Below are 14,332 nucleotides of genomic sequence, written 5' to 3'. Positions count from 1 at the left end.
TTTCAATCCTATTAAAAAAAATAATTCGGTAAAATGTGACGTTGGAGTTTTTATAGTTTTGAAACAGCTAATACTTTCAGTTTCACAATGAACTTTTTGTGAACCAAAGTAGAAAAAAAAATTAGGAGTTATATTGCTGGGCTGGGTGCCATCAGTCATCACTATAATCTAGTGTGTGATCTGTCAACAGTGTCAAGTATATTGATAAAGTCCAAATAACTAGCAAAATTATGAGCAATTAGTTTGAACAGATTTTGATAAGTTAAACAACAAAAACAAACAACAAAAATAGAAGGTAGAAAAAATAGTATATTACACTCGTTTTATAAAACTTAATTGTGGCACTCCTTCGTCGTGCTCCAAAACCATTCGAGGTACAATAGAACGTCTTATAAAATTTGTATAATAATATACTATTATGAAATAATTTTTTCAAGAAAGTGTTTGTTTACTTTTGTAAACAAACAAAGAAGGAAAATAATAAATGAAAGCAGAAATATAAATAAAAAGAATAAATATATAATAAAAAAATCAAAACAAATAATTAGCAAATCTAAAAAATTATGAAGCAGAAACAAAACAAAAATAGTATATCAGTTCATCAGTTCACCTAGTGTAAAATTTTTATATTTAACCTGTGTCAGTCAAATTTATTTAAAAAACAGTTCAAAATCATTCATCAGAAAATGTAGAAACCTTATCTAGAACAAATCTTGAAAAGATATTCTTCCATATTTATCCCCAAAATAAGTTTATCCATCGACTGTAAAAGTCACCTATAGGAGGCTTTTCTAACAATAAAAATGAGCAACACCATAAGCTCAAAATAGTCAATAATTTTTTAGCATTTTACGGGTTTTGTCTTATATTGGAGGAATGCTCTGAAGGTAGATGGTCTTACAGGAACGAAACGAAGGTTACATCTCTTGTTTGTGGTTATGTCAAAAATGACTTGTCACTTTTGACAGACGGAAAAAATTTATTTCTCGCCAAAAGCCGGTATTCATTCATGTGTGATTATTTAATTAGTTAATTACGGATTAATTCATTATTCTGAAGTTTGCTAAGTAAGCAAAAATGTCTCTACTACCTCTCGAATCTAACCCTGATGTAAGTACTGAATAAAACCAGTATTTCTGAACTAACATTTTTATCTTTATAGGTTATGAACAAGGTAAGCAAAAAGTAAAAAGGATGTATTTCAAATTGGAAAGCCTTATTTATTATACACAAGAGGTGACTTTGATAATAATTTGCATGACGTATTTTAGTTTCTTCATTTATTGGGCGTTCCTAGCAAGTGGAATATTGTTGATGTTTATGGGCTGGATGGGGATGCCCTGGCTTGGGTACCAAGGCCAGTGTTGGCTTTAATTCTACTATTCCCTTGTAGCGAACAGGTAAGGCAAAGGTAATGCGAAATTATAACAAAAACTCGATTTTTTAGTTTTATAAACATGCTGAAGAGGAGTGTGCAAAATTGAAAACCGAAGGTCAAACCCTTTCTCCGGATCTGTTTTACATGAAGCAATATGTTTCGAACGCATGTGGAACGATCGCACTTATACACTGTGTTGCAAATAACGTGGAAAGGTGAGGATTATACACATCGTAAAAAATAAATAAATTTCAAATCAGAGTGGCTTTGAAATTAAGTTGGCAGCTCCAAGATAATCGATGTTGCCAACATAATTTCGAATTCACTTGGCCAAAAATTAATTCTTTATTCCCCACTTTTCATAACAGGGTTGGTCTCCAAGAAGGCCCTTTCAAAAAAATAATCCAAGACGCCAAAAAATTAACCCCGGAAGAACGTGGTGAAATGCTTCTAAAGTCAAAGAATAATGAAGCTCTTAATTTGATAACTGCGCATCAAGAGTTGGCCATGGAGGGACAAACTGAGGTTTATTTCCTTGTTTTTATTTTCAAATATTCAGTTTTGTGTGTTTAGGTAAATCCAAACGAACAAGTTAATCACCATTTCGTAGCTCTAGTTGAGAAAGATGGTCATTTGTATGAATTAGATGGACGCAAGGAGTTCCCAGTCAATCATGGACCCACAACAGAAACCACATTTTTGGAAGTATTGATTTTATTTTTTCGTTTTTGTCAAATCTAACTCATTTATTTATTAGGATGCTGCCAAAGTCTGTCGCGAATTCATTGCAAGAGATGCCGAAGATGTCAATTTTACTGTGATGGCGTTAACTGCTTCAGACAACTAATTTTAAAAATCACACAAGCATTGATCTATTATTTTGTAGTTTATTTTAATGAATGTTAATTTATTTGAAGCTAACACGAATACTATACCAAAAATGTATTGATGTGATCAGTAAATTTTAATCATCAGCATGGCTTTTGATGTGCCTTGCTTCAAATTGTATTCTTCACACATTGATCATGAGATTTGTAATGGTGTAAAATAATAAAAAACGTTTTTTGAACGACTATTATTTTGTACTTCTGCGTTTAGAAATTTTGCTAAACCGAATAAAATATCACCAAAGCAGAGGTGTTAAAAATGGCATTTTTACGTAATATTTCGTAAAATTATCGAAATAAATGAAATATTCGGTCATGTAACAGAAAACAGTCTACAAACAGTGCACCTGCGTAATGCTAGTTGCATAACATTCGATATTTTTAAAGGACATGATTTAAAAAAATGTCTAATCAATATTCGTTACAACTTGATAAGGATTCAACTTTTCTGCCTTGTTACACAGAATAAATCAAAAGCAATTTAAACATGCATTTTTTGGTATGAGTCATTTTTCAAAAAACCCTGAACGAAATTGCCCGAAATTTTTTGCTCGCCATTGTACCCTCAAACACCCTCAAAAACAAGTCTTGGATGTTATTTAAAAAAATAAAAATGATATCACTGCAAAAAACCGATGACGTTATACAGAGTTGTCATGATGTAAGATTAAAAAAAAAAGGTAAGAAATTTTGCGGATTACTTTCGGTTCAACTATGTATTATTAAAATTGTCTTTTTTAAATGTTATTTTTTTTTCATTTAGAAACGTAATTATTTCAAAGAGTTTCGTCAAAAATAAGTCGAAAAATAACCAAATAATTATCAAAAATTAGTTTCCTACCCTATTTTTACCTTGTCGATATTTTACCCCGTTTTCCAAAATTTCCACAAGATTCGCCAAAAAATCAATAGCAACAATGAGAAGATCAGGTATTTCGCGAGATTTGTTTTTGGAACTCATGCTAAAATGTGTTTAAATCAAGCTGTTTGGGTCTAGAAAATCAGTTTTTCCTTGTTTTTGCGATATTTCACTTTAAATTTACTACGAAATCACATTGAAAATTAAATTGCAATGATCTTCACAAAAATTTATTAACAGTAACATTTATTGACATTTCTCCCTGAAAAAACATACAACAACTATGTTCAAATATTTAGTAAGCGTGTTGCAAAATTTTGTCAATAATACACCAGAAAGCACTAAATTAGGTAAAAAATATGTTGATCATAACGTTAAATTTTCTAAAAAAATAAACTTAAATTTAATTAACCATGTTTATCCGACCTAAAAACTCAGTTTTTTGTTGGCTAGACAGAAAACCGAAGTAGTAAGTGCAAATAAATTGACATTTTTCTTTTTCGAGCATTTCCAGATGGTGTGTAATATATCGGTCTATAAATTTTTTTTTGTTATTTAAAATATGGTCATGCTGTTTTTAATATCCGATAGATCGACTTAGATTCCACAAACTAAAAATGTTTTTAATATACACAGGGTGTTGTGTACAGGGTGGTGAACCAAAGATATTTTTTTAAATGGGACAGCCTATATATTTTTGCATCAATTGGATTCTACGCAAAAAAATAAAGTAACTTTATATAAACTATTATAGGTCAATTTTTTTCGTTTTGGAATTATTTTACTTTTAGTTATAAAAAAGATAAATTTTTGAAAAATCACTGCGAAGTCACCTATGAATATTTTTCGGCAAATTTGCAACAGAAAAATTCTGAATACCTTGTAGTTTTAGTAAATAGATAACTTTTGGTTAAAGCACGCAGATAATATAGAGAGTTGCTAAAACGCAAAAAGTTGAATAACTCATTTTTTTTTTCAAATGGAACACCATGTATTTTTTTCCATGTATCAGTAGCATTTTTGATAAGCTTTCTAACGGTATAGGCTTTGCATAGCAACGATAAAATATTTTTCAAAATTTTTCAAAAAAATATTTTATTTGAAGAAACTTTGTTATCCTAGAATCCTAGAGTCAAATGATAATTTTGATAAGTATTAATGTGATTAATTACATTAGTAATCTAATTATTACTTAATAGATAAATTTTACTCATCAAAAATTAATATTAAAATAAATAAAAGAAGAAAATAAATTTTGAACACTTTAAGAAATATTTCAAAGGTGCTATACAAACTGCATATCATTAGAAAGTTTATGAAAAATGTTATCGATACGTTTAAAGAAATACATAGTGTTTCATTTGAAAAAAATAATATAACTTTGGTTTACCATCCTGTATACATCACCTTGTGTATAATAAAAATATTTTAAGTTGTGGACTTTAAGTCAATCTATCGGATAATGAAAACAGAATGGTAATATTTTAAATAGCAGCAGTTATAGGCCGATTACGCACTCCTAAGTCACCCTGTATTTGGGGCATTTTGTCACAAAAAGACCAAATTAAGTCACATTTTTTTTTTATTTACACGCTACAAAATTTGTAAAGCAAACAGAAGAAATGTTATAGTTATTCCGAATAATTAAGTAATTAACTAATAAATCTGTTTTCATTTTACTATATTTCTCCTCAGAATTTGTATGAAAATGTAAAATTATGCAAATTTTAAATTCTCAGTTAGGTGCAATATTTTTGCTGCTATTTAAAAAATTCTCATGAGTAGGTACGTCATAAATAAATAAATAAATTCAATAACGTAGATACAAATACAGAATTATGGTATCACAATAATTGTCAATTTAACCCAACATTTCCCTTTCAGATTATCAGATTTAATTTCGATAAAGTGCAATTTTGACGCTCTTAGTCGATGGACACATCAGTGTGTCCAGCAGACCATTAACAAATACTTAACATGTTCGTTGTAACATCAGCACAACTGTTGTTTTTAGTTTTAAATTGGAAGATTTATTTCATAAAATCTGCAATAATAATCGACCGCGAAAATTCGAATTTAAAAAGTTGTGTGACAAAAATAGTGAAAGAAAATTTCAACTTATCACGCACTGTTATAATAACAGACAACCAACTCGACACTAACATACACAATTTTTCCGGAATAATACGCATAGATGACACAAACCTGGACGCTTTGAGACAAATAGACGAAAAAATCAATCATTTTATTATAAGTCTTGCTAACACAGATCGCTTAAATGAAACTCTCTCTGTGTTAAAACAGTCATATTGCTTCAATTCACGAGCCAAGTATTTAGTAACAGTTGAGAGGCTTGACGATGTCCAATTAATATCAGAAACGTTGTGGTTTTACCGTTTGTACAAATCTGTACTTTTGGGCCACGATGGTGAAATTTTCGAAATTGATTTGGAAAAATCCAAATGTGGGAGCGACATCAGACCGGTTAGTCGAGGATATTGTCACGATACAAACTCAACTTCTAAATTATTCACTCCTGATATGAAAAATAATTTTCACGAATGCCCTCTAAAGATAATTTTTTCGATAAGCGAGCCCTGGATAACCAATAATTCTTCGGGGATTTTTATCGATGTGATAAATCTCTTTGCACAAAAAGGCGGCTTTGAGTTGGTTTTCAGACCCGAAGATTCCGTTTATGATGACGAACTTCAGGAAAGTTACTCATTTAATGCGGTAAATGAAGATTTTGAGCGAGGATATGCTGATATTTTTCTCGGATTGGGCAACAACCTGCCCTATGCTATTTTCGAAACGACTGGAACAATCTACGACGATAATTTATACTGGGTGGTTCCGAAAGCGCAAAGAATGCCATTTTACAAAGCTATGATCAAGTATTTCCCATCGTCTTTCTGGCTGTCTATCCTGTTATCACTCGTTATGATGTGCTTGATATTCGGCATTATTGCGAGCAACTTCCGGAAGGAGAGTCGTTTCCAGGATGGGACTCGAAACGCACTTTATATTTTTTCAATTGGTTTCAATATTCCCGTTCCAAAATTACCAAAAACTGACACTTTACGAATACTAGTTTTGATTTATTGTTGGATCGCACTTTTAACTTGTGCCATACTTCAGGGTAGTTTATACGACATTTTTAAAAATCCAATATACGATAATGATATCACCGATTTGGACAAACTTCTAGAATCAGGCTTGCCAATGAAATTCAACGATGGACTAGCAATTTTATTTATACACAATGGTCCACAAAACCGGCGCGTTTTTGATCGTTACACTGGTCTGAATGTTCCACTGGTGGAATGTTTAGATACTTTGATTGCGGAAAAAAACTTTGCAACGATTGTAGATACTGGTGTTTTAATTATGCGTCCGAATATTCGACAAAGTGTTAATATTTTTGACATTGTTTATTTCCAGACTGTGTTTTACATGAAAAAATATCACGAGCTTTTCAGTGTTTTCGATGGTACACTTAAGCGGATCGTGGAGAGTGGGTTTGTTAATAAGTTTGTGTCAGATATGCGTTGGAATTGTTTTCTGAAACATAAAACTGACTATGAACATGATTCATCACAGCTTTCGCTGAAGCATTTTCAGGGCGGTTTTATGATCTTGTTGAGTGGGTGGGTAGTTGGAAGCTTTGTTTTTGTATTTGAGTCGATTTATTACATTATTATCAAAAAAATTAAAAAACGAAAATCAAAAAATAACCACCAAGTTTTTTCTTAAATAGTTCAGCCTAACACCAAGAAATTGTGTGTTTGTGTAATTTTTTTAAATAGAAATATAGTATAGTAGAGCCACAACAGTAGAAATTGCAACAATGTAAGTGAATTATTAAAAGCATGTGACAATTCCTGTGTATTTGTTTTACTCTTATTGATAACACTAGTTTACAATGTTTTTACTAATAAATGAAACCAATGTATATCGGTAGAATAATTATACTCGTAATTAACCTTAAGTCTCTTACTGAAGTTAGAAAAAAATAGGACGTCAAGTTTTTTAAATATTCATTATAAAATGTCAAAATTTGATTTTTTTTCTTATTTTGTACTTCCAGAGTCAGCTTATCTTAATGTAGACTAGTAGTAAACGAATAACATATTTTTATCGCAAAAACTTTAGTAACTCTCTTCATAAGACTTTAAATTTTAATGGAAACATTCACCATGTACATGGCTTAAGCTTTCCAAGTTTTGTTAGGATAATTTAATCATGCAAAAAGTTGTTTGGGCTTAATTTACATTCACGTGATAATATTTTACCGCAAATAAAATATTTAACCATTTGTTAATTACGTTAATAACGAATGCCAAAGACTCAAACAATTTAAAATTTTTTCAAAATTAAAAAAGACACAGATTGTTTCTTTTTTTTTTGCACTGATTAGTGTCTCTTTCTTTTATTGTAATCAGAAGTAATCCAGTAATCGGCTAAAACATTTCTATCACAAAAACCTTGGAATAGATTTTTTCATTCAAGACTTTAAATTTTGAAAAGAAAACAAACAAAAGAAAAATTGTTTAGGCTTAGTCTACATTCACTTGATAATATTTTAAAACAAATAGAATGTTTAACAATTAGTTTATCACAGAAACAACGAATGACAAACGGGACACCAAAAAGATGTTTTCAAAAATATTACAATAAATAAATTTTGATACTGTGGCTAAATCGCTATTTAAAGAATATGCGGAATTATTAAAACACAACGAGCTTATTCTGAAATCATTAATTTGAGGCGCAACAACAAACTTAGTAAAGAAAAAATATTTATCATAATATATTTTTTTAAATATTATTTTTAGCAAATTTATAAGAAGGGAACTAAAAAGAATATTCCAAGATAAACTTTGAAGGTCATTGAAAGATACTCGTGAACAGATATACAACTTCTTTAACAGTATTACAGTCTTTTTTGTGTCCCGTCCGTCATCAATTTGTATTTCTTTTTCCTGTTCGTATTTCAAATTCTGCAAATGGGGCTCCAATTGTAGGTTGCAAACCAAACACTTTGACTGGTACTAAGTTCCCATATAAAAAGAAATTTACTTCTACTGGTAGGTATTGTTTATAAAAACTAAAAATAAAATTTAAAAATTTGTACAGCAAAGTGTCCCGTCCGTTAAAACAGAATAATTGAAATAATGTATAGAACACATTGAATTTTTCTGTTCACATTTCCGTAAATAGCTACTGTGTTTTAAAAATTTTGCACTTAAAATCACGTATTCTCACATTTTAATTGGCGATAAAAAGTAAAAAAATAAAATTCACTCACCATATTGTATCCTCTTCAACTACTTTTTGTAGCAGGTCCCATCTTCTTTATACAACGGAACAACTAAAATAAAAAAAATAAAGTCAGACCAAACTTTCAGTAAATTGGTTTAAAATATTACACATTTAGACAAATGTCTACTAACGAATAACACTGCCAACTAACCCTTTAATCCGCATCCTCGTAGCACCATTATTTCATCCGATGCCCATAAAGATCCATTCCATTGGCACTTTAATCACTCGAAATTTGAAAAATCGCGCACAACTAAATGTCTATTAAACACTTCAAAAAATTCGCGACACGCACTTGCGGGCACTTGAGTTATCTGAAATAAAAAATAGAACAAATTTGAAATGGGTTTCAAACTAAATACAAATTCGTACAATACTTTTCGATTTTAATCCCAAAAGATAATGTTTAGTTAATAATTAAAAGTTCCAAAATTTCCTTCAAAACTGTTATAAACACACAAAATGTGCTCTCATCTTCAAAATTTTTTTTAATAAAAGTTCAGAAAAATATCATGTTTCTCATCTAAAACAATTATTAATTTCACCTCATATTTTAATAAATATTATTACTTACCTAACTGGGTCATAAAAAATATTGCACTTGCAAATCACATATTCACACACCTCACTTGTAAGAAAAGCAAAGAAAAAAATCAAATTAACTCACCCTGTGGAATACTCGTCTCGTCTTCTTCTTAAAGTAGACCTACTGAAGTAAAAAAAAACAATATTAGTAAAAATTTTCAGTAAATTGATGTAAAATTTTACAAACTTAACATAACTTTTCTAGAATGAACGGTTGAGACCGCTGAACAACTTTCTTAAAATCAGTTGATTTTAGACGGTTACTGGCTCATAAAGTCATAACTATCAAAAGTCGCTTATTCGGGCTCGAGAACAAGGTTCAGGCACCAGTTTGGAAAAAACGTTTAATTTTGAACAATTTCTTTAAACAATTCTGACCGCAAACAACGATTTAAGCTACATTTTGAATAAAAACGATTGATTTCGGACAATTCTTTGCTTAGAAAAGAAAAAAACTCTTTGAGAAATGACTAAAACAACGACTTATGTGTCTCTTTCAATAAAAAATGATTGATTTCGGACGACTTCTTGTTAAAAAAAAACCCTCATAGAACACACTGAAAACGACCTACTCTAGCTCGAAAGAATGATTTATGCAGTTTGAAAGAAAATGATCCACTTTATACAATTTCTTGCTTAAAACGCGAAAACCCTTTAAATTGTGACTGAAAACAGCTTATTCATGCCAGACCCAATTATTTATGCTGCAGTTTGCTTGAAAACGGCTTAGTTTGTACGATTCCTTGCTTACAATCGAAAAAACTCTTATAAATAAGAAAATAAATCAAAAAATTCTCAGAATAAGCTAACTAACCCTTTAATCCGGATCCTCCTAACACGATTATTTCGTCCGATGTCCTTGAAGATCCATTTCACTGGTACTTTCGTCACTCGAAATTTGAAAAAACGCGCACAACTGAATGTCAGTTAAACACTGAAAAAATTCACAACACGCACTTGCGGGCACTTTGGTTATCTGAAATGAAAAGTGAAAAAATTTGAAAAGTGTTTCAAAGCAAATTCAAATTCGTACAATACTTCTTGATTTTGATGCCAGAAGATAATGTTTCGTTAATAATTAAAAGTTTGGAAGTTTCCTATAAACATACAAAATGTGTCCTCGTCATCTAAAATTTTTTAATAGATGTTCAGAAAAATAATACGTCCCTCATCTACAACACAGTTATTAACTTTACCTCATATTTTAAGACATATTACTTACCTAACTGCGTCATGAAAAACACTGCACTTTCAAATCACACACCACACTTGTAAGATAAGCAAAGAAAAAAATAAAATTTACTCACCCTGTCCCATTTTTGTCGACCCTTCTTCTTCTTCTTCTTCTTAGAATAGATCTACTGGAATTAAAAAAAAAACAATATTCAGACAAATTTTCGGTAAACTGGTGTAAAATAGGTATTACAAACTAACATAACTTTTCTAGAAAGAATGACTTAAGACGCTGAGCTAAACAACAACTTTCTTAAAATCAGTTGATTTTAGACGGTTACTGGCTTATAAAGTCATAACTATCAAAAGTTGCTTATTCTGGGTGGAGAGCAAGGTTTAGGCACCAGTTTGGATAAAAACGTTTAATTTTGAACAATTTCTTACTTATTAAAAATAAGAAAGCTCTTTGAGATGTGGCTGACAACGGATTATTCTGCCCGCAAACAACGATTAAAGTTCAATTTTAGATAAAAACCATTGATTTCTGATAATTCCTTGCTTAAAAAGGAGAAAAACTCTTTGAGAAATGGTTGAAACAACGATTTATGTGTCACTTTGAATAAAAATGATTAATTTCGAACGATTTCTTGCTTAAAAACAAAAAAACTCTCATAGAGGAGACTGAAAACTGCTTACTCTAGTTAGAAGGAATGATTTATTTAAAATAATTTAATTTAAATTATTTATTTATTTCAAAGAAAATGATCCACTTTATACAATTTCTTGCTTAAAAACGCAAAAACTCATTAAAAAGTAACTGAAAACAGTTTATTCATGCCGGAAACAATTATCTATGCTCCAGTTTGATTAAAAACGGTTCGTACCTTGCTTAGAAACGAGAAAACTCTTATAAATAAGAAAATAAATCAGAAAATTCTCAGAATAAACCAACTAACCCTTTAATCCGGATCCTCATAACAGGATTATTTCGTTCGATGCCCTTAAAGACCCTTGAGTGCAAGGTTTAGGCACCAGTTTGGTTAAAAACGTTTAATTTTGTACAATTTCTTACTTATTAAAAATAAAAAAGTCTGAAATGTGGCTAAAAACGGATTATTCTGACCGCAAACAACGATGTAAGCTCCATTTTGGATAAAAACGATTGACTCACACCAATACTTGCTTAAACAGAAGAAAAACTCTAGGAGAAATGGTTGAAAGAACGATTTATGCATCACTTTAGATAAACAACGATTTCAGACGATTTCTTGCTTAAACACAAACAAATTCTTATAGAAGTGACTGAAAACTGCTTACTCTAGCTCAAAAGAATGACTTACGCAGTAGTTTGAAAGAAAACGATCCATTATACACAACTTTTTGCTTAACACTGAAAACCCTTTGAAAACAGCTAATTCTGGCAGGAAATAATGATTTATGCTCCAGTTTGGTTGAAAACGGCTTATTTCGTACGATTCCTTGCTTAGAAACGAGAAAACTCTCATAAATTAGAATTAGCCAACTAACCCTTTAATCCAGTTCCTTGTGGCACGATAATTTCGTCCTTTTTCTTTGAAGATCCTTTCTATGGGCACACTAATTACTCGAAATTTTAAAAATCGCGCACCACTGAATGTTTGTCAAGCTCTGGAAAACCACAACACGCACTAGTCACTGGAGTTACTATTTTATTTGAAACTGAAAAATAGATAAATTATTTTGGATTAAAATTAAATTTCTACAACAACTACTTACGAATAGGTTTGATTTTGCGGTGAATGTTTTTGTTTTACAATACTTTATGTATTGTTTCTTTACTCTTTAGTGGTCAAAAAATCAGAAGTTTTGAAAACATTTCAAACTGCTTCTAATTTCTACAAGCCGGAGAATCGCCGAACAATTGTCACTTTTTCTCAGTTATTTGAGAAAATAACCGATGATCACAGATTTTTCATGTTGCAAAACCTCTCGGAAAAGCCACCATGCTGGAACAATATTAATCACCAATTAGGCTTCTTTTGTTTTAGAGATGCCAATCCAGCAATTAAAAAATCACTAGAGTAAAGGGTGGGAAAGTTTTGAAACATTGTAATATCTCAAAAATCTAAATAAATTAATCACATGTATACAAAGAATTCTGGAAATGATTAACAGAAATCGCAAGTTAACACCGAGAGGTGTTAGGTATTTACCGTCTTGGAAATGTTAACTGGCTCCTGACTTATGCAATCCACACAAAGACCGAACGATTTTCATCACTTTTGTCACAATTATTTGAGAAAATAACTGCGGATAAATGATTTTTCATGTTGTAAAGCTTGAGGAAAAACTACCACAATGATGCAATCAAGCTTCTTTTGTTTTAGAGGTGCCAACTGCTAATTTGACAATTAAAAACTCACTAAAGTGGAGGGGGTGGGAAAGTTAAAAAATAATTATTATTTTATAGCAAGAACTGATGAAAGCAGTTAAGTTAACAATAGACAACTTTTTAATAAGTGTTAATTTTTATTTAAAAAATGGTTTGAATAAAATGTGCTTCGTTGCTTGTGGAAGGGCTGTATGTAATTAGAAAAAAAGATGTAATTTCGTAGTAGTACGAGATATTTTGCAAAAAATACGTGTTTTCTTAGATGAAATAAAAAAATACTAAATAAACCTAGCAGCGTGGGGTTTTGTTTGAATATATACTAAATACTAAAATACTAAATCACAATTAAATGACAGTTCTTAGAACAAATCAAACGTAGGTTTATTTTTTTTTTTTAATTTTAAATACAGGTCAAGTGAAAATTAGAATTAGTATTTTTGGTTGAATTTCATGTCTTGTTCTTTAGATTATCGTTAGTATATTTACTGCTCTCACCTAGCGTTGACTGTTCTCGGCATGCGTTTAGTATTTTTATTCATTTACAATTTTCTAAAAACATTTACTATTAATTTGTTGTCAATAGTCTATTTAGTCATTGATTTAATTAAATAATAAATTACTTATTATCTAATTTGGTTCCATAAATTTGAACAAATACTATTTTCATTAGCACGAAATCTTTGGGTTTCCTTTAATACAATTATTTTTATTTAAATTTAATTCACTTTAAGATAGAATATTGGTTTTATATTAAATAAAATACAGACTGATCTGAAATACTCTGTCTATTGGCGATACTGAATTCAAATTTTAAAGGAAACAGGAGTACGTACGCTTCCAGTTATAACAATATTTCAACAATTTTCTGGGGTTGTACCTCAAATAATTGTCAAGCTAATCAGGTTGCAGTGTTATACATTACGAACAAAAATAGTTTCAAGTCTGGTGCCAGCAGACTCAGTTATTCTGGATCAGTCTGTATTTTATTTAATAACACCAACTCTATCTTAAAATAAATGAAATTTAAATAACAATAATTGTTAAATTATCGTCCGCTTGCTTCGTTAAGGTGTGATTAATTATTAGGAAAAGTTGACAATTTTATTCTTTGGTATACAGCGTGGAATTTTTAACTAGACTAAAATTTATAACTTTTAAGCGGTTTTGGTAAAAATTTCCGAAACAGGTCAATTTTTATTTTTCCTTGCCTACTATTTAGTGCATATGAATTTTGTTTATCTGTTGTCAAAAATGCACAGCCTCCTCTAACTTGTTTTTTCAAATGTAATGGTATGTCAAGTAACACCTCGTATAAAAGCCTTTTTTGCAAGCACTAATTGTTTTTTAAATTTTTTCAAAGCCTACGTGATGAAAAAATATAAACAATTTTATAAGTTGATCATTATTTAATGCAATAGTTTTCCAAAATGGGCACCGTTCCTCTCATGGGAAATAACATAACGACAGTAGCATAAATTTCTAACATTTTGCTACATTTCTAGTGTAATTACTAATTTGCCTAATTTTAACTTATAAAAATTGGTTTTCACTTTTTTATCGCGTAGGCTTTGAACATAGTCAGAAAACAAAGAGTGCGTTGTATTCCTTGCAAAAGGCTCCTTCTGTTTCTTGATTTTTTTTTACAATAACTGCCTATATCCAAATTATGAATTTTATTCCACTTAAAAACAATAATTGTATTAAAGAATACGGAAGGATCTTGGGCAAATGAAGCTAGTATTTGTTCAAATTTA

General features: G+C 30.3%; 1 protein-coding gene and 1 long non-coding RNA gene across 4 annotated transcripts; one reads left to right on the top strand and one right to left on the bottom strand.

The window, feature by feature from the left end:
• Positions 1–940: 940 nt before the first annotated feature.
• Uch (Ubiquitin carboxy-terminal hydrolase) lies at positions 941–2,447 on the top strand. 2 transcript variants are annotated; one of them, XM_961793.4, is made up of 7 exons: positions 941–1,110; positions 1,163–1,174; positions 1,272–1,400; positions 1,448–1,593; positions 1,747–1,903; positions 1,952–2,083; positions 2,136–2,447. In XM_961793.4, the coding sequence occupies exons 1-7, from the start codon at positions 1,078–1,080 to the stop codon at positions 2,223–2,225; spliced, it is 699 nt and encodes a 232-aa protein (XP_966886.2). In that variant the 5' UTR covers positions 941–1,077; the 3' UTR covers positions 2,226–2,447. The 2 variants fall into 2 exon arrangements, with proteins under 2 accessions (XP_966886.2, XP_064214253.1); XM_064358183.1 differs by lacking the exon at positions 1,163–1,174.
• Positions 2,448–8,963: 6,516 nt separating this feature from the next.
• On the bottom strand, positions 8,964–12,569 carry LOC135266553 (uncharacterized). Of its 2 annotated transcripts, none has more exons than XR_010334658.1 (6): positions 12,400–12,569; positions 11,963–12,192; positions 11,548–11,905; positions 10,068–10,395; positions 9,849–10,010; positions 8,964–9,158 (listed from the first exon to the last, which is right to left on the bottom strand). It is a non-coding gene; the product is annotated as an uncharacterized LOC135266553 (long non-coding RNA). The 2 variants fall into 2 exon arrangements; XR_010334659.1 differs by having other exon boundaries at positions 11,735–11,905.
• Between the last annotated feature and the right edge of the window lie 1,763 nt (positions 12,570–14,332).

The sequence above is a fragment of the Tribolium castaneum genome, chromosome 1 (assembly GCF_031307605.1).
Source record: "Tribolium castaneum strain GA2 chromosome 1, icTriCast1.1, whole genome shotgun sequence".
In the NCBI taxonomy this organism is placed as follows: Eukaryota; Metazoa; Arthropoda; class Insecta; order Coleoptera; family Tenebrionidae; genus Tribolium; species Tribolium castaneum.
The sequence above is the reverse complement of the archived record's forward strand: the minus strand, read 5'-3'. Positions and strand labels throughout refer to the sequence as shown.